General features: G+C 40.8%; 1 protein-coding gene across 4 annotated transcripts in view; it reads right to left on the bottom strand.

Moving 5' to 3' along the window:
- The window catches only part of LOC122552907 (uncharacterized), a 147521-nt gene that overhangs the window by 93186 nt on the left and 33272 nt on the right, over nt 1–21063 (bottom strand). For all 4 annotated transcript variants that reach the window (XM_087990975.1, XM_087990976.1, XM_043696112.2 and 1 more), the window contains one exon: nt 11869–11933. In XM_087990975.1, coding sequence (XP_087847101.1) covers nt 11869–11933 — 65 coding nt within the window. The remainder of the gene's footprint in view (nt 1–11868; nt 11934–21063) is intronic.

Genomic DNA, 21063 nt, shown 5'->3' with positions numbered 1-21063 from the left:
TTAAGAGATATGAAATTAGTAATTTATTGAATGATGGAAGAAGTAAGAGAGGCTGTTAAGCCTACTCTGTTCCTAATTTGGCATGGTGTATAGATGATACTCGGATTGATGCAAACTCAATGTCCCCCTTATAATAGAGAAACTAGCTAATGATGCATGAGTGCCATTTCTTGTGTTCACCTTTGTAAAAAGAATTTCATCAACCTTTCCAATTCTCCCTTTTCTCTCCTTCATGTTGCTGTCTCAAAGTCTTCCCTTCAATTTCTCAGCCTTCATTTCCAGGGATGGGATCTTGACTAACATTCAAGAGTAGTCCACTATTTCTGACAGATGTATTGATGATACTTTCTCACGCCCTACTTACTTTAAGGACTTTGTTCTATCTTCCTAGTTTCTTGATTTCCATTGCATCAGTTTTAAGGACAATTTTTTTCATGCTACTGCATCTGATATGCCTTTGTTTTCCTAACCTGGACCTTCAGCTGTGACCATTCTACTTTGAGCACTTCTGTTCTCATCCCTTCCCGTTGCTCACCATAAGGCTCAACCTCTACTGAATCTTTCTTCAGATTCAACAGATCTTCCTCTCATTTCTGTCATCTCCAGTGTCACACTTCTGTGTAAGATAGCTTAGCACAGCCTTCTCAGAATCATAGAATTGTCACAGTGCAGGAGGAGGCCAGTTGACCCATCACATCTGCATCAACTCTTCGAATACGTCATTCGCTTGCCTGCTTCCCATTACCTTACACATTGTTCCTTTTGATGTTAACAATCTAACTCTGTTCTGAATGCCTCAAATTGAACCTACTTCTACCACATTCTCAAGCATTCCAGTCACTAAGAACCTGCTGCCTGAAAATCCTTTTCTCATATTGTTTTGCTTCTTTTGCTAATTGTTTTAAATCTGTGCATATTTCTTCTCAACCCTTTCATGACTGGGAACAGGCTCACCCTTTTTACATGCCCCTACTTCTTATGACTTCAACACCTCTTTCAGATCTCGTCTCAGCCTTTTCATCGAATGAGAACATTCCTAAGCAATCTTAACTTCTTCAGTCCATCTTCATAACTGAATTTCCTCATCACTGAAACTGCTCTTGTAAATTTCTTCTGCACTTGTCTTCATATTATTTCTAAAGTCTCAAAATTGAACAAAATATTCCAGCTGATGCCAAACTCGTGTCTGATATAAGCTCAACATAACCTACTTAATGCTGTACTTTTTGCCTTCCTTAAAATCACCTAGGGTACTGTACACTTTATCAAGCACCCATTTAATCTGTTCTGGTCATTTTTTATGACTTACCTGCATTTACACCCAGCTCCCTCTGCTCTTGCTCCCCTTTGGAGAGGGATGCTTTATTTCACATTTCCCTACATGTTTTTTTATACCAAACTTAATTACATTTCTTTGTATTGAACTTATCTGCCACTTGTCTACTTACTTCCCCAACCTGCATCCTTTTGAAGTCCCATACTATTCTCACAGCTGATAATGCTGCCAAGTTTCATGCCATCTGCAAGTTTTGAAATTGTGCCCTGTACTCCAAGGCCCTCATCATTCATACACCTGGAAACATAAGGTTCTGAACACTGACCCTGGGAGAACTCTACTACAAAAGTTGCCCCAGCATGAAAAACATCCATGAAACACTACTCTCTGATTCCTGCCACTCAGCCAATTTTGTATCCATGTTACTCTGCTTTTTTTAAAATTTTATTAACATTAACTTTGCTCACAAGTCTATTGTATGGGACAATATCAAATTTATACTACACCAACAGTATTGCTGTCATCAACTCTCCCTGTGAACTCTCCAAAAAATCTCCAGCAAGTTAGTCAAACATGATTTTCACTTAAGAAATCCAGGCTGGCTTTCCTCAACTAATCTCCATTTATCTATATGGTTATTAATTTTGTCCCAGATTATTGTTCCAAAGATTTCCAGACCTCCAAAGTGAAAATTACTACCTGTTGCGCTAATCTTTAAACCCTTTTCTGAACAAGACTGCAATGTTTGCAATTCTCTGCCCCTAAATCTTAAGAAAGACTAAAAAAACTAAAGGCCTGGTACTGCTGAAATTTCCACTCTCACTTTTCTTAGTATGCACAGATATATCATATTTGGTCCTCGTGACTTATTAACCTTAAGTAGAAACATCTTGTTACGTATCATGCTATGGTGTCATAACATGCCTCACTGTTCCACAAGCGGTCACAAAAATGAATAAATGTATAAATTCACAATGAGACCACCAAAATGACCAACTTGTCTGAATGACTGCTTTCAGGACAAAAACAATTCAAACCTTGTTTTCTTCAACAACAGAAACAAATAACTATTTATTGTAGATGTAAGGTATAGGGTTAAAATTGTGCAAAATAAGGGAACAGGTGTTGCTTCTGCAAAAGCTTACATTATAAAATCAGGCTGTGCATGCCAATACTAAACAGTGAGAAGCAAAAACAGATAGAATTATCTATGACTAATAGGGCAGAGCGACCGTGTAGCGGGATGTACCAGTAACAGGAGAATAATGTGCCAGTCGCAGGAGGGATGTGGCCAACGGATGGAATTTAGTTTGACAGGACGATCGCACGAAGACAGCAAACTATGCCAGGATAGTCACATATAAGGAATGAGATAAATAAGAGTAAGGGGCGACAGGCTTAGAGTAATGGGAGAAGTAAACAGAGGCGGAGAGAAGCTAGACTTGTGATAGGCTACGCGCTACAGCAAAAGTAACCAATGGGGTGAAAGGGGAGGACCGAGAGATGCAGCTGAACAGCATAAATCAGAATGTAACCCTCAGATCGGGGTGCTTACTCGCTAGGCACCCGTTCTTGCAAGTACGTACCAATAAAATTTGCTGCTTCAGAATTTGACTCGGACTGAAATGTGTTAATATGTGAGTTTTGTTTCTCTCAGTTTGGGTGCTCGTCCGGGGTGTCCATCATCACCAGTGAGGTAGGCACCGTCGATGGCTGGGAACACGCCTCCCATTCCTTTTAGAATGGTCCTGTGTTCCTCGGCGGTGGGTTTCCCCTTCTGGTTGACTGATTGAGATCCAATGAAAGTCTATCTGAACCAGGCGAAAGGTTGTAAGTCGGCACAGGGAGCCAGGCAACTCTGTGCATGGACCAAGGTAGGATAAGAGGTCTTTAAGTACTGCCTTGGTGGCTGGGATTGAGTTCTGGTAGTTAATAAGTGTCTAACGAAGGAACTCAATATGGGCTGTGCCGAGGGTAAAGTGAAAGCCTCCGGGAAAAAAAAATGGAAATGGAGGCAGGGTCCCTGACAACATATCTCCAGAAAGTCCGTTGGGCAGGATGTTGCGGAATTGGAAAAATAATACTTGTACAAGGGAAAAAGATAGCAAAAAGAAGATTAAATATTGTTGCTTTGTATGGACTAAGAAATCCATTCTTCGTCCTGCCTTCTTCTGGCCAAAGTATGGGTCGGATGAAGACTGTGTTTGTAAACATTTGAATTTATATGTCAACAGAAAACAGCCTTTCAGTCAGGAGGGATCAGATTATGCTTCGTGTTGGCAGGGCTAGTAGCTGAAGGGCTACTGAGGATATACTTCGTAACTAAATCATGGCCAGGCATCCAAAAACAAATTCAGAAAATAGATAGGTGGAGTGAGAAATCACTTGATGAATTATAAAGAGAGGCACAGAAAGTGTTTGTAAAGAGAGAGGATGAGAAGCAAAAACAGAAGGTGAAAATGATGGTAGCCACGGCTGACAAAGTAGTCAAGAAAAGAATCGAACCAGTGACTAGCAACCGGAGTGGAAGGTGGCAGCACGTAAAACATAGAGGAAAGGGTAGAGGACGAGGAGGACCTTTCGTAGGGTCCAGTCAACAGGGACAAGGACAGAGGTGGAGACCCCAACAAGCAGGGTGTTACATCCAGAAAAAGATTCAAAAGATAGAGGAGTGGAGCGAGAAGCCTCTAGAGTTGTTGTTGCGGGAAGCTCAGAAAGTGTCTGTGAGATACGGTGTGTGTGTGTGTGTGTGTGTGTGTGTGTGTGTGTGTGTGTGTGTGTGTGTGTGAGAGAGAGAGAGAGAGAGAGAAAGAGAGAAAGAGAAAAGAGCTGTACAGCTAATAGAAAGTTTAACCCTTTGTGATTCGGTTTGAATGCACATTTGTTTGTTGGTGAATGAATGTTTGTGCTTTGTTCCCTGGAGCTTGAAATCCAGGACTGTTTTGAATCTGATTTCTATTATGGAAATTTAACATGATTTCTTTTAAGGTTAAGGATTTTACAGTGATTATGAAATAAAATGTTAATTCCTGTTCTTTTTACAGGTCATGACTGCCTTACTATCAGTTTCTAACTAATCTCTTTTATCCTTACATAAAAGCGATTTCAAATCAGCTTAATACGGAGCAAAACAACATGATAACCTTTCTTTGTGTATCAGACTCATTTATTTTCACTCAATTTAAGCCTTGGCTTTATTCAGAAAGTTCCCTCCCTCAGTGACAGTTGAAGTTTCAGTTCAACATTAGATTGTAATAAATCAATCTTATGGTTAATATCTGTGACCTTGGATTCGGCCATTATTCATGCATTAGAAGTTTTTTTTTAACTTGAATAGACAAATCCTTTTAAGACAGCTCTGGTTATTTCACAACCTATAGCATTGTAATTGAGCAGTGACTGGTCAGGACTACTTAAGAAAACTAATTTTGGATTTAAATTAAGGGACTAAAACTGGGTAATAATAGTGGATTTCAAAGTTGGGAACTGTATGCATTTTACATTTTAAATATTAAATACTGAATAAATGAATTTTAATATATAAATATATATTTACAAGTAAGATTCCAAAATGTATAGTTAGGAATAGGCTTTAAAGTTAGGCAAGCATAAATTGATAAATTGGTATTTGAAGCTATAGGGAGGAAGAAATATTACAATATTTCTTTAAAAAAAACAAGGCTTAAACAAAACATTGGGTGATGAAGAATGGCCATTAGGTGGCCCTAAAGCTGTTCAATTGGTTAAATCGGCTCAGCAATTGATCTGGCAACGTAACATGGGAGCAGGAACGAAAGAGTTAATTGGACTATGGCGACGGTTTTGTGATGAGAGGCATGAAGAATCAGTTTGCAGTTCGTGGCAAGATACGGCCACCAAATTGGGAATTGAATTAACTGCAAATTCCTATGGAATCTGTTGAGGTTTTTAAAAATGAACGTGCTCGAGCAAAACAATTACAGAAACAGAATGAGAAGTCACAAGTGATTGGTAAACAAACAGAACTGCGCAATTACAGTTTTTAAAATGTTTTAGTCACTTGTTGTGTTTCTACCCTGAATTACAGATAATGATTATTTTATTTATATAATATATAATTAATAATTAATATTTATAATAAATCAATTGTATTAGCCTGACTCAATATTAATTGGCAGGATTCCTTCACACATTCTCAGTGACCTGTCATATTGATTCATAGCTAATTTAAAACATGACAGCATTAATTCATTGTTAATTAAAGAATGGAAAGCTACATTACTGGCCGGAGTGTGTGCAGGCAGTGGCAGCAACAGCCTTATTGGTAGAAGAAAGTTGGAAACTTACTTTTGGGGGAGCCTTAATAGTCAGCACCCCACATCAGGTACAGACCATATTAAATCAGAGAGCAGGGCGGTGGCTTACAGACTCTAGAATTCTAAAATACGAAGCAATTCTAATAGAGAGGGATGACCTAACATTGATCACAGACATTTGTCTGAATCCAGCTACCATTCTCTGGAAAGGGGAGGATGAAGCTCCCTCAGACCCAGAACATGACTGCCTTGACATTATAGAATATCAGACTAAAGTAAGAATGGACCTTAGAGATATCCCTCTCCATGCAGGGGCCAGGCTGTTCATTGATGGGTCCTCCAGAGTGATTGAAGGTAAAAGACACAATTGATATGTAGTAGTGGATGGAATAGAGGGGAGTGTTATTGAGGCTAGTAGGCTACCCAATGATTGGTCGGCACAGACTTGAGAACTTTATGCACAAGGAAGGGCCCTTAAGGCCTTGGAAGACAAAGAATGAACTGTACACACAGATTCTAAGTATGCCTTTGAGGTGGCACACACATTTGGGAAGATATGGCAGGAGAGGGGATTGATAAACAGTAGAGGTAAAGAACTGGCTCATGAGGAATTGGTAAAGCAAGTATTGGAATCCCTTTTATTGCCAAAGGAAATAGCAATAGTCCACATAAATGGACATCAGCAGGTAAATGATCTCCCGAAGCAAAGGGAAATAGATTGGCAGATGAAGTCGCTAAGGAGGCAGCTCTGAACCCTCAGCCCGCTACAATATATACTTTGGTACCGATGGTGCAGGAACCTGGGGGGAGACCGATATTTAGCGCTAAGGAAGAGAGATAGAAGAACTAGGAGCTATACAGACAGTAGAGGGGCGCTACATGCTACCCGATTGCCGGGAGATGCTAAATAAGATGATGATGCGAGAAATTATGGCTGTCTTACACCAGGGGAGTCACTGGGGAGTGCAAGCAATGTGTGATTTGGTCTTAAAAGAAATATGGATGCAAAGGGATCTATACGATAGCCAAACAGATATGTGAGGGATGTATAACATGCAAGAAAATCAATAAGAAGGTATTGAGGAAACAAGTCCCAGGAGGGAGAGAACTTGGGCTCCAACCATTTCAGAGCATTCGCAGATTATACCAAATTACCCCGAGTGGGAAGACTGAGTTATATGCTGGTAATGGTTGATCACCGATGTGGATGGGTGGAGGCGCACCCTTTAGTCACTGCCACCACAACTGGGGTGTCCAAGATAATACTTGAACACATAATCCCTAGATACGGGATAGTGGAATGTATAGATTCACATCAGGGAACTCATTTTACTTCCAGGGTACTCCAGGGAGTAATGAAGGGGTTAGGAGTCTCCTGGGAGTTCCACACCCCTTGGCACCAACCTTCATCAGGAAAGGTTGAGAGAATGAACCAGACACTCAAGAAGCAGTTATCGAAATTAATAGTAGAAACCAGACTCCCTTGGACTAAGTGTTTACCTATAGCCCTTTTGCAAGTGCGAACGGCCCCAAGGAAAGATATGGGGCTGTCCCCTTATGAGATATTGTTTGGCCTGCCCTATCTGCGAACGAAAGGGGAACTGCCAACCCTGGAGACTAAAGATCTGTTCTTAAAGAAGTATATACTGGGCTTGTCCTCCTCTTTGCTTTTTCTTAGGAGACAAGGATTACTGGCACAGACTCCACCGCTTGAATTCGCCGATCATCCCATCCGGCCGGGAGATTTGGTCCTAATTAAGTCATGGACAGAAACTAAATTGCAACCAGATTGGGAGGGACCGTACCAGGCTCTTTTGACTACTGAAACGGCGATACGCACAGCGGAGAAAGGCTGGACTCACTACACCAGGATTAAAGGACCGGTGGAATCCCCGGTTAAGGAAGAAGTCTGGACAGCCGAATCGATGGAAGAACCACTGAAACTTAGACTCAAAAGACTTTCAGTAACTGATTTTTATGCGGACGCGGGATAGTTTCTTTTTGTTATCTATACATTGTATTGCATGTTAAATCTTTCGGTCCTTCTATACTATTGTAGGATGCTGGGGACGCTTAGGGTTACCATATTAGCCTTCTTAGTATTGGGATCTTGTCAAACGATGCTGTCATCTCCATATTTGTTATCAATGGTCCCTGAGTCTGAATATCCGCAAGTAATAGAGGTCGATGCTTGCAGCCTAGTAAAATGTGCAGATATAAAGTATCAGAGGGAGTAAATTTCCTCCAAAATCTTTCTTAACACCCTACCGGACACAAGGTATGGTTCGCAAAAACCGCCACCTGGCATCACTATCCATAGAGCCCCCTTTCACCCAGCCCTAGACTGTCCTGACAGAACGTGTCACCCGATATATCTCATCATTAGGAATACCTCCTCTGAAGACTCCTTTCCCCGTAAAAACGGGTCTTGACTCCTTAGTAACGATTTAAAGATAGTAATGGCTACACTGGGGAGTGTTTTTCGGGCTGCTGTTTCCGAAAAGTCATAGGAAATGGAAAATGAGCCAAACAACTTGATAGCAAGGTACAATATTTAGCCCCTCCCAACGACCCAAAGGTGATAAAAATTATAAAGGTGAAGGACTTGAAGCAGACCATTGAAATAGAAACTAGACACGGGGACGCAAATGTCTGTGTTGAATGGGTAAAGTACACTGTTAAAACTCTGAATAAAAGCAATTGCTGTGCATGTGCCTCCGGTAGACCGGTTGCCCACATAGTCCCCTTTCCGCTTGGGTGGAACCAAAACAGAAAGGGCATGGAATGTATGATAGCTCTGTATCAGGATAAGATGCATGGAATGATAGGAATTGTATATCCCTATCTCTAATGTTCCCTCCCTTGGAGAAGACAGATTTGAAAGCTCCCCTCCCCCCATTTTTGACCACGGTCGGGAATCACACATCGTGTATAAGCCGATGTACAAATCAATCTAGAGACTTGGGGGAGTTGAGGTTATGTATAGGAACTCAGAATGACACCGAAACAGACAAAGAAGGGAACTACTCAGCACTCAGGGATCCCCGGGCGGATCTCTGGTGGTATTGTGGAGGCAGAATATTGCGACCTACCCTACCTCCTGACTGGAGAGGGATATGTGCAATTGTGCAATTGACAATCCCATTCACCTTGGCATTTGAGAAGGAGAAGGTGGTAGTAACAAAGAATGGGAGGAGTAAAAGGTTGATATTAGATACTTCCTTTGATAATAGGATTTATCTCGACTCTATAGGAGTTCCTAGAGGGCTCCCCGATGAATTCAAGGCCTGCAACCAGATGGCAGCAGGTTTTGAATCGGCCCTATTTTGGTGGGTAACAGTCAACAAGAATGTGGACTGGATAAAATTCGATTTTTTTTTAACAACCAGCAAAGATTCATCAATTACACTAGAGATGCAGTCAAGGGTATTTCCAAGCAACTTGATGCAACCCACAGAATGACCTGGAAAAACAGATTGGCCTTAGATATGATGCTAGCTGAAAAAGGGGAGGTATGTGTGATGTTAGGAGGTAGATGTTGTACCTTTATTCCAAATAATACAGCACCTGATGGGTCAATCACTCGTGCCTTGCGAGGATTGACCACCTTGGCGGAAGAATTGGCTGAGAATTCAGGAGTGGACACATCACTCACCGGATGGCTGAAATCATGGTTTAGGAAATGGAAAGGTGTGGTAGTCTCCATCCTCACCTCCCTGATAGTGGTAGCAGGGGTACAGACAGCAATTGGCTGTTGTATCATACCTTGTGTACGGGAGTTAACCCCGCGGCTAACTGAGGCGGCCTTGGCAAAACAAATGCCTCTAAAAGGTAATCAGGCAGAGGAACTCAACCTCTTGAACAATGAGGGGATGGGTGACTTTAAGGAATTAGCCACTACAAATGAAGTCTCAGGGATGATGCTAGAGAACTGGAAGGCAACGTATGAGACAAATGCAGAAGACAACACTTAGTAGGCAAAAAGAAAAGGGGGGGATTATAAGGTATAGGGTTAAAATTGTGCAGAATAAGGGAACAGGTGTTGCTTCTGCAAAAGCTTACATTATAAAATCAGGCTGTGCATGCCAATACTAAACAGTGAGAAGCAAAAACAGATAGAATTATCTATGACTAATAGGGCAGAGCGACCGTGTAGCGGGATGTACCAGTAACAGGAGAATAATGTGCCAGTCGCAGGAGGGATGTGGCCAACGGATGGAATTTAGTTTGACAGGACGATCGCACGAAGACAGCAAACTATGCCAGGATAGTCACATATAAGGAATGAGATAAATAAGAGTAAGGGGTGACACGCTTAGAGTAATGGGAGAAGTAAACAGAGGCAGAGAGAAGCTAGACCTGTGATAGGCTACGCGCTACAGCAAAAGTAACCAATGGGATGAAAAGGGAGGACCGAGAGACGCAGCTGAACAGCATAAATCAGAATGTAACCCTCAGATCGGGGTGCTTACTCGTTAGGCACCCGTTCTTGCAAGTACGTATCTGCTTCAGAATTTGACTCGGACTGAAATGTATTAATATGTGAGTTTTGTTTCTCACAGTAGACTACATAATTTAACACAAAAAGTGAAAAGAAAGGATTTCTAATTTACATAACTTAAAATATATTTTATCTCTCTCTCTCTCTGTCTCTCTCACAATTAACAAAGACAAACGATTTAATATATATACTATGGTTGGAAAAAGAATATGGACAGGTAAACAAAATTCCAAGGATCAAGAATCCTGACCACAAGAAGTTATTTTTTATTTTACAGTCCTTTTAATTTTGTAATGATGTTATGCTATTGTCTCTAGGGTGAGAGTCAACCTTTAATTCAATAATCGATTTGATGAACTTTTCTTGAATGAACTATTCTTTTCTTGGATGAACTATTTAAGATTTCTTGTGTTTTTTTCTTTGCCCCACACCAACAGAGAGAGACAGAGAGATGGACGCTTGCTGTCTGCATCCTTTGGCTGTTTCTTTCACCCTGCTGCTCTTGGCACTTGTACCTTTTAGCATTTTGCAGCTCAAACCAGTCAGATGGCTGTAGTCAGGCATAACTTTCTTCACTCAAAAAATTCACAATGCCGTTCAGTTTCAAATTTTCCTCTTTACTGTTTCCAAAACGTACCATTACATTTCACCGCTCAACAATATGCAACACTTGATTTTCAAGTTGTAAAACGTTCTTGACTTTTCACTAATAGCAGTCAACCTCCCATTTCAGTTTATAGTTTCAAAAAATAAAAAAACAATATACGGTCTCTTATAATAGTAGGAACCAGTAACAATACCATAGGAACTAATAAGACAGAAATACTGAATTTGTAAATATTCCAGAGGACCACATTCACAGCTGCTGGAGAGTCAGGTGTTGTGTAACATTACACCAGCCTAGGTCAGTCTCCTAACCAGGCAGCATAAAAAGTTAGATTCAAGGTAAATAATTCTAAGTTTAGCCAGCCTAATGTTTAATTATTACTAATATCTAGGAGCCAAAAGAGAACCAGAAGACATAACACAACGTATCCAATACCTCTTCCTCATCAATCCTTCCAGTGATTGAGCTTAACACTCTTTCTCCGTGTTCTAGCCACCAACTTCTTTAAAGACAGACGTAAAGTATTAATTTAATACTTCAACCACATTCTCTATTTGCCTCACATCATTATCTCTTTTCTCATTTAATGTCTCCTGTCTTCCACTCTATCTCAAAGCTTCCCTTTTGTTCATCCTCATCCCCACCTCCTCTGTCTTGCTTAAACCTACTACCTCTTCCATATATCCCAGTTCTGACAAAAGATCATTGACTTGGTTTCTCTGTCCTCAGATCTTCCTGACATGCTGAGAATTTCTAGCATTCTTATTGTTTCAAATTTCCAGCATCCACAGTATTTTTTCTTTTGTGTAACACAGAGATTCTTAATCATTTTGCTGCTGAGTCTTACAAAAATTCTATAGTTCACCTGTAATACATCATAGATATATTTTCAGTATAAAAATATTATTTAATTAAACTACAATTATTGGTATTGTTTTACTAATTAAGGTGAAGCAGGTTGCTTCTGCTGAACAACAATTCTGTCATAGCGTTGAGATTCGAATGACGTATTTGACTACCAGATCAACGCCCAAGCAATGAATTCGTTTTCACACAAAAAAAGAGAAAATGTTTCATGTAAGGAAGATTGAAAGCACTTCTTAACCAAGTAACCAAGAAGGAGAGACAAGGTAAGGACACCCCGAGTGAAAAGTGCAACAGATATAATTGCATTTTACTCCAGACTTACGATTGCCTGTTGTTTATATTCAGTTCACCATTAATTGGAACCAAATAACCCCGATTGTTTCGAAGCTGGAAAACAAAATGTTTAATAACTCGTTACACAGGTAATTTTCTGAAATATGTATAATAAGTGCCAGGACTGGGGCGGGGGGGGGAATGAAATATTATCTCAAAATGTGCTTGCCCTATGACAGCCATAAGTAGGAAGCTTTTTTTAAGACTAATTGCTGAGGTGACTACTTCCATTCAAGCTGTCACTTACTTCATTTTTCAAACACATGATGTCGGCTTCATTAGTGAATTCACTTTTCTAATTTACAGTTTTACACTTTAACTAGAGTTAATTGTAGTCCTGAAACAAACGGAAACAGAGATTGCTGTAGAAACTCATCAGGTCTGGCAGCACCTGTGGAGAAAGTGAGGACTGCAGATGCTGGAGATCAGAATCGTGAGTATGGTGCTGGAAAAGCACAGCAGGTCAGGCAGCATCCAAAGAGCAGGAGAAGAGTTTATGCCTGAAACATCAGTTCTCCTGCTCCTCGGATGCTGCCTGACCTGCTGTGCTTTTCCAGCACCACACTGGCAGCACCTGTGCAAAGAAAGCAGAATTAACATTTTGAGTTCAGCGACCCTTTTTCAAAACCAAATTGTGGGATATAGGTAAAGTAGTGTTACTTCTGCAATCATAATTACTTATGCAAGGTAAATGAACTCACACCAGTGTATAATTGTTTCAGCCAAGAGCTGAGTCAACAAGAATGAAAACTATGTGAAGGAAATACATAATTTTTTTTGTATTAGCTAAAATGTGCACACAAGAATGAAATGTGCCTGCAAACAATGGTAGATGTTACAGACAAATAGATAAGGTGCTGTGAGGGGAGGGGGTAAAGCTAGACATGCCTGTACAAACAGTAGTTATAAGCATCTATTTCCCGCTTCTGCAAAAACAAGAACAAAGCACAATCAAGAAGTCATGAGGTCATAAGGTCACAACAAGTAAGGGAAACGGATGGTAGTGAAGGCAGATATACCTAACAATGGACCACAGTAGGATGTGGTCAAACGGCCTTGAGAGGCCAGAAATAAGCATTTTGTCACAGACAAGGCCGGATAAGGCAAGAGATGAACAAGAGTAATGGGCGTTGGTCTTAGAGAGGTGGGAGATGTATACAGGAGAAGAGCAATGGGAGGATGGAATAGGAATGAATTACATAAATATTGTGTACTAGTTGAATTCAGTGTGTGTGTGTCCCTGCCTTGTGGACAGTGGACACAACACCCCTCTTGCAAGAGCGTAATAAACTATACTACTATTTCAGATCTTGTCTCGGACTGAAATTATTGAAGTGAGTGAGCTTCGTTTCTCACACAAACCATCTTCACTTCAGCTGAGATCCTTTCTTTTTTTGTTTCTTTCTGATCACCCGCATCCACGGTTCTTTGCTTTATTTAATTGTAATCCTGTTCCACTTAAAGTGACAAAGCACTCCAAAAGCTTGTGATTTCAAATAAACTTGCTGAACTATAACCTGGTTTTGTGTGACTTCTGACCTTCACTCAAAGTGTAGTTTACACCACAATCAGGCCATTTTCAGTGAAACAGAATGCTCGAAAGAATGCAACAAAAAGGCAAATTTAGTCCATCAAGTCTATTCCTTCCAGACTATGTCCAATTTGTCCTACAAGGACTCTACCTACAACTCTATTGGATTTCTCCAAAAATATTATTTTATCAACTAATTCTCAAAAACCAATCAATGCAATCTACTCCCATTTACTCCAGATGTGTGTCATAATATGTCCAAGAGGACTGATTAAAATATCTACAGAGAAGAATAACATTCATTGGAAAATTTGCTAACGAGATGAACTGCAAGTTTAGAAACAGAAAACAGGCAACAATCAATAGGAACAAAAAGCCCAGACAGCAGCCTGTGCTGGTTCACTTTCGCAGTCTGGATGTGGTTTTAAATGGAAGAGTGCTGAACAATGTGAAGCATGCAAAGGTCAGAAAAAGAACAGAACTTGATGTAGTAAAATCAAGACTGAGCAATTGAGGGAAAGTAATGCAAATCCATACAATAATATTAAGTACTTACACTATGCACAGGAATGGCTTAAGTAGGATATTTCTGAAACGTTCCATTCTCAGGTCACAGTACCATTTGATCTGGAATCATCTGTCATCACTGTTGTGTTAACCTATTATGTTGCATTTGATAAAGTGGGAATTCAGGTACTGCGTTTTATTGGTTTTTAATGTCCAGCATTCAGTGTGTGCTTTGTCTCAAACAGATACAACTGCTATTCCTGCACTGCTGCTGTTTGTAGACACACATTCACTCACACTGTCTCTGACACTGGTTGCAACATAGTTCAGCTGAAGGTTATCCCAAAGATAAATCTCTCACTTTTCCTAGTACTGCTGCCTTGACTCAAAGCCCAATCAATCCACAGAAGGATAAAACAACAAAATGTGTGAATGACAGATAATTATCTTCAATTCAAGTACAAATGGTTTCTTCATCTGGCTCATGCATTCATAGAATCACAGAGCTGTAAAGTACAGAAACAAACACTTCAGTCCAACTTATTCATGCCTCCCATATATCCTAAATTAATCTGGTTCCATTTGCTAGCACTTGGCCCACATTCTTCTTAACACTTCCTATTCATGTTCCCACCCAGATGCCTTTTAAATATTCTAATGGTACCAGCCTCCACCACTTCCTCTTGCAGCTTATTCCATACACGCACCAACCTTTGCATGAAAAGGTTGCCCCTTAGGTCCCTTTTGGATGGCAGATGGATTCTTAGAACAGCTGGTGCTGGAGTCTACCAGGGAGAAGTCAATTCCGGATCTGGTATTGTCCCTGGAATTGATCAGGGACCTCGAAGTGAAGGAGCCATTAGGAGGTAGTGACCATAAGACAATAAGCTTCAATCTGCAATTTGAAAGAGAGAGGGTACAATTGGTAGTGACAATATTTCTATTGAATAAAAGGAACTATAGAGCTATGAGGGAGGAGCTGGCCAAAGTTCAATGGTGCAATACCTTAGCAGGGATGACAGTGGAGGAACAATGGTGGATATTTCTGTGTATAATGCAGAAGATGCAGGATCACTTCATTCCAAAAAGGAAGAAAGATTCTATGAGGAGGCAGGGGATGCTGTGGCTGACGAGGGAAGTTAAGAAATATATAAAGTCAAAAGAGAAAAGTATAACATAGCAAAGATAAGTGGGAAAACGGAGGACTGGGAAGCTTTTAAAGAACAACAGAGGATTACGAAGAAGGAAATACGCAGAGAAAAAGTGAGGTACAAAGGTAAACTGGCCAAAAATATAAAGGAGGATAGTAAAAGCTTTTTTAGGTATGTGAAAGGGAAAAAAAAGGTTAAGACTAAAATTGGGCCCTTGAAGATAGAAACAGGGGAATACATTACGGGGAACAAAGAAATGGCAGAAGAGTTGAATTGGTACTTCAGATCTGTGTTCACTGGGGAAGACACAAACAATCTCCCAGAGGTAAGAGTGGCTGAAGGACCTGAACTGAAGGGAATTTATATTTGCCAGGAATTGATGTTGGAGAGACTGTTAGGTCTGAAGGTTGATAAGTCCCCTGATGTCTACATCCCAAGGTACTAAAGGAGGTGGCTCTAGAAATCGTGGATGCGTTGGTGATTATTTTCCAGAGTTCGATAGATTCAGGATCAGTTCATGTGGATTGGAGGGAGGCTAATGTTGTACCACTTTTTAAGAAAGGAGCTTTGAGAGAAAGCAGGAAATTATAGACCAGTTAGTCTGACCTCAGTGGCGGGAAAGATGCTGGAGTCTATTATAAAGGATGAAATTACGACACATCTGGATAGCAGTAACAGGATAGGTCAGAGTCAGAATGGATTTATGAAGGGGAAATCATGCTTGAGTAATGTTCTGGAATTTTTTGAGGATGTAACTCTGAAGATGGACAAGGGAGATCCAGCGGATGTAGTGTACCTGGACTTTCAGAAAACCTTTGATAAATCTCACATAGGAGGTTAGTGAGCAAAATTAGGGTGTATGGTATTGGGGGCAAAGTACTGACTTGGACTGAAAATTGGTTGGCTGATAGGAAACAAAAAGTAATGATAAACAGCTCCCTTTCGGAATGGCAGGCAGTGACCAGTGGGGTACCGCAGGGGTCAGTGCTGGGACCGCAGCTTTTTACAATATATATTAATGATATAGAAGATGGTATTAATAGTAACATTAGCAAATTTGCTGATGATACAAAGCTGGGTGGCAGGGTGAAATGTGAGAAGGATGTTAGGAGATTACAGGGTGACCTGGACAGGTTAGGTGAGTGGACAGATGCATGGCAGGTGCAGTTTAATGTAGATGAATGTATGGTCATCCACTTTGGTGGCAAGAACAGGAAGGCAGATTACTACCTAAATGGAGTCAAGTTAGGTAAAGGGGCAGAACAAAGAGATCTGGGTGTTCTTGTACACACATTTTTCAGCTCTGATCTCCAGCATCTGCAGTCCTCACTTTCACCAGTCAATGAAGGTAAGCATGCAGGTACAGCAGGTAGTGAAGAAGGCTAATAGCATGGTGGCCTTCATAACAAGATGGATTGAGTATAGAAGCAAAAAGATTCTTCTGCAGCTGTACAGGGCCCTGGTGAGACCGCACCTGGAATATTGTTTGCAGTTCTAGTCTCCAAATTTGAGGAAAGACATTCTGGCTATTGAGGGAGTGCAGCGTAGGTTCACGAGGTCAATTCCTTGAATGGCGGGACTATCTTATATTGAAAGATTGGAGCGACTTGGCTTGTATACCCTTGAGTTTAGAAGACTGAGAGGGAATCTGATTGAGACGTATAAGATTATTAAAGGATTGGACACTCTGGAGGCAGGAAACATTTTTCCGCTGATGGGTGAGTGCTGAACCAGGGGACACAGCTTAAAAATAAGGGGTAGACCATTTAGGACAGACATGAGGAGAAACGTCTTCACCCAGAGAATGGTGGCTGTGTGGAATGCTCTGCCCCAGAAGGCAGTGGAGGTCCAGTCTCTGGATTCATTTAAGAAAGAGTTGGATAGAGCTCTCAAGGATAGTGGAATCAGGGTTATGGAGATAAGACAGGAACAGGATACTGATTGAGGATGATCAGCCATGATCATAATGAATGGTGGTGCAGGTTCAAAGGGCAGAATGGCCTACTCCTGCACCTATTGTCTATTGTCTTTTTAATCTTTCCCCTCTCACCTTAAACCTATTCCCTCTAGTTTTGGACTCCCCTAACGTGGGGGAAAGGCCTTGACTATTCACCTATCCATACCTCTCATGATTTTAAAAACTTCGAAAAGGTCACCCCTCAACCTCCAGGGAAAATAGTCCCAGTCTATTTAGCCTCACCCTATAGCTCAAACCCCCAACCCCAGTGACATCCTTGTAAATCATTTTTGTACCTTTTCAAATTTAACATCTTTCCTATATCAGGGAAATTGAATACAGTATTCCAAAAGTAGCCTAATCAATATTACAAAGGTCACAAGCAGCATGTGACTCTCCTGCTGTTATTGTGTTCTTCCAAGTTCTCAGCTTTGCCTTTCTGTTGACTGCAGCTCTGATCTGTATCTGTAATTCAGGTAAGTGTGTGTTTGTATTTAATGTCGCACATCAGCCTTATTTCTGTATTGCTAATCAGAAAGAAACATGGGAAGTCTGAAAGCTGGAAAAGACCATGGACCCTCCAACACAACTTCTGTCCCAGCAGTTGTTAAATAAGAAAACAAAATTTGCAGTTTTACAGCACCTTATTAAGTCTCCAGGACATTCCAAACTACATTATGTACTCTCTGTGGATATGTAGGCAAACAACAGCATTTACAAATGTGTAAATAACTAATTCCTTTGCTCTGCTGTGAGTTTCAGGAAGAAAATTGGCAAGAAGAAAGTAATGAGGGACAGGGCCTCATTTTAATGGTCCAAATATATGACATTACTTCTGATAATGCAACACTCCTTCGAGACTGTCACAGAATGTCAGTTGGTTACTGTCTGCGGTAGACTTTGAACTCAGACTCTATTCAGGGATGAGAAGGCTTCTGTAGTAGGTATAAACCTTTGGCTCAAGATGCAACCAAAGGACTGTTGTAACCCATCAACACTTTCAATGCTTGCATTATCCCCAACCTCCACTTCCCAGCCTTCAGTTGACTTAATGATCTAGATGCATTCCAGGATCAGCAAGCTGCCTCTGAGGTCATGTATGCTTATAGCTCACCAATGGCCTATGAATGAGGCAAACAGACCAAATTACAATGATCTTGTTACTAGCTTCAGTACCTTGGATTGAGCTCTGATTCAAGATGTCACATATCTACGGCATGATGTCGAGCAACTGTATCTTTTTTGTTTTCCTAATGAATCGTAAAAATGTCCTTAGATGAATAGCAGAGTTATTTCGGATAGATGAAGTCTGTGTCTTAGTTATTAGAATGACAGGACCCAGAACTTTTCCAACAGCTGGCCGAATGTATGAGTTAGGTAATCTGGCACAATTGTCACTCAAATAGACACCCTTTGGTTATGGTGAAGCCTGCTCAGAAATATATGGAAGATGCAACAGTCAGTGTGAATGGTATCCACCACACCAAATAATGTGGATTTTCCCTATGGAACATTGGAACACCTAACAGCTATGATATGAGCTTCTGGTGTTGAATTGGGGTGGACAAAGTTAGAAGTCACATGACACCAGGTGATGGTCCAATAGGCTTATTTGAGCCAAACGATCACAAGCTTTTGGAGCGCTGCTCCTTTGTCAGGTAAACTTCACAAAAGTTTACTGATATCAGGAACAGGCTGTTCATTTGTATGGAGCAGGCAGTCAAGTTACATCTCCTTATGAAGTACCATTTTACTCAGGATAGTGGTACTCTTCCTGCGGTGGATCAGTACCCTGCCATGTGGGAGACTGCCAGTGACATACAAACTGTTGCAAAGCAACATTTCAGGAGTAATTCTGAAATAAAAACAGAAATTACTGGAGAATCACAGGTCTGGTAGCATCTGTGGAAAGAAAGCAGAGGTAATATTTCAGGTCCAGTGACCTTTTTTGAGAATTGATGGTGGATGTATCCTGAAGACAGGCATGGAGACCGAGGAGAGAGAAAACACAGACAAAGAGGTGGATGATGGTGAACCAGGGAGAATAAAAAAACTGATAATAGGGACCATTAGTAGGTAAAAATGGGTTGGCTATGATGAAAGCAGCCCATGACATGAAGAGGCTGGGGGTGTGGAGTGGGCAAAGGCACAAAGGGACCTTGAGCAATTAGGTCAATGGGTGAGGAGTGGCAGATGGAATTTAATTTGGATAAATTCTTTGAAGTTGGCGTCACATATAGACAGGATGCTTAAAAAGGCACACTTGCCTTCATTGCTCAATCCTGACTCAGCAGAGTTAGGAAGTCACATTGAAGTTGTACAAGATATTGGGTGAGGCCTCTTATGTAATACTGTGCCCAGTTTTAGTCACCCATTTATAAGAAGGATGTTATCAAGCTGTACTGGATTCAGGAGAGATTTACCAGGATATTGCCAGCTATGGAAGGTTTGAGTTACAAAGAAAGGCTGGATAGGCGTTGGGACTTTTTTCACTGGACCGTAGAAGGTTGATAGATTATAAAATAACAAGAGGAATAGATAGAGTTATTGGTAGTTGTCTTTTCCCTAGATTGGGGGATTTCCAGACCAGGAAGCATATTTTTGAGGTGAGAGGAGAACGATTTAAATAAAATGAGACAAATTTCTTTTAATATGTGGTTCAGGTGTTGAATGAACTTCCTGACAAAGTGGTGGATGTGGGTTTAAAAGACAATATTTAAAAGATACATGAATAGGAAAGGTTTGGAGGGATATAGGCCAGAAGCAGGCAGGCGGGACTAGTTTAGTTTAGGATTATGTTCAGCATGGACTGGTTGGACCAAAGGGTAATTTTCCGTGCTGTATGATTTTAAGGTGTTCAGACTCTTAAAATTATTTAACTCAATATTGACTCCTGAAGGCTGCAGGGTCCCCAAGTGGAAAATGGATGCTGTTCTTCCAACTTGCATTGAGCCTTATTGAAGCATTGCAGCAGATTGAAGACAAAATGTTCACCAGGAAGATGATATGTTGAAGTGGCATGCAACTTGAAACTTGAGGTCATTCCTGCAGACAGAACATAGGTGTTCCATTAATCAGTTGTCCAGACTGCATTTTGTCTTCTCAGTAGAGACCACGTTGTCAATACCATTTACAGCAAATTAAATTGAATGAAGTGCTTCACCTGGAACATGTGCCTAGAGCCTTAGATAGTGAGGAGAGAGGAAGTAAACAGGTAAGTGTTGCAGGTTCAATGATTGCATGGGAAGGTATTGTGGGGATTTGATTTAATTTGATTTATTGTTGTCACATATACCGAGATACAGTGAAAAGTATTGTTTTGCATGCTAACCATACACATCATATCTTACATAGGTACATCAGGGTAATAGAACAGAATGTAGAATATAGAGAAGGTGCAAAGAAAGATCAACTCTAATACATTCAAGTCTGATAACAGTGGGGAAAAAGATATTCTTAAGTCTGCTACACATTTTCAAAACTTTATATCTTCTGCTCGATGGTAGAAATTGGAGGAGGTCTTTGATTATGTTGGCTGCTTTCCTGAGGCAGTGGGAAGTGTAAACTGAGTCAATGGAAGGAAGGCTGGTTTTTGTGATGGACCGGGTTGCGTTCACAATTCTGTCATTTCTTGCAGTCTTGGGCAGAGTGGTTCCCATTCCAGTCATCTAGTTAGGATGCTTTCTATGGTACATCGATAAAAATTGATAAGAATCATTGTGGACGTGCTGAATTTCCTTAGCCTCTGAGGAAGTAGAGGTGTTGGTGTACTTTTTTCACTATCACACCGACTTGGATGGACCAGGATGGATCATTGGTGATATTTACTCCTAGGAACTTGAAGGTCTTGACCACCTCCACCTCAGCACCTTGATACATAAATGGATGTTCCTCCACTGTACTTCCTGAAGTCGATGACCAGCTCCTTCATTTGCTGACATTGAGGGAGAGCTTGTTGTCTTCTCACCATGCCACTAAGCTGTCTTATCTCTTTTTTGGTATTCTGTCTCATCATTGTTTGAGATCCAACCCACTTCA

The sequence above is a fragment of the Chiloscyllium plagiosum genome, unplaced genomic scaffold, assembly GCF_037043375.1.
Source record: "Chiloscyllium plagiosum isolate Xiang-an unplaced genomic scaffold, Cpla_swu_hap1 HiC_scaffold_10, whole genome shotgun sequence".
NCBI lineage: Eukaryota > Metazoa > Chordata > Chondrichthyes > Orectolobiformes > Hemiscylliidae > Chiloscyllium > Chiloscyllium plagiosum.
The sequence above is the reverse complement of the archived record's forward strand: the minus strand, read 5'-3'. Positions and strand labels throughout refer to the sequence as shown.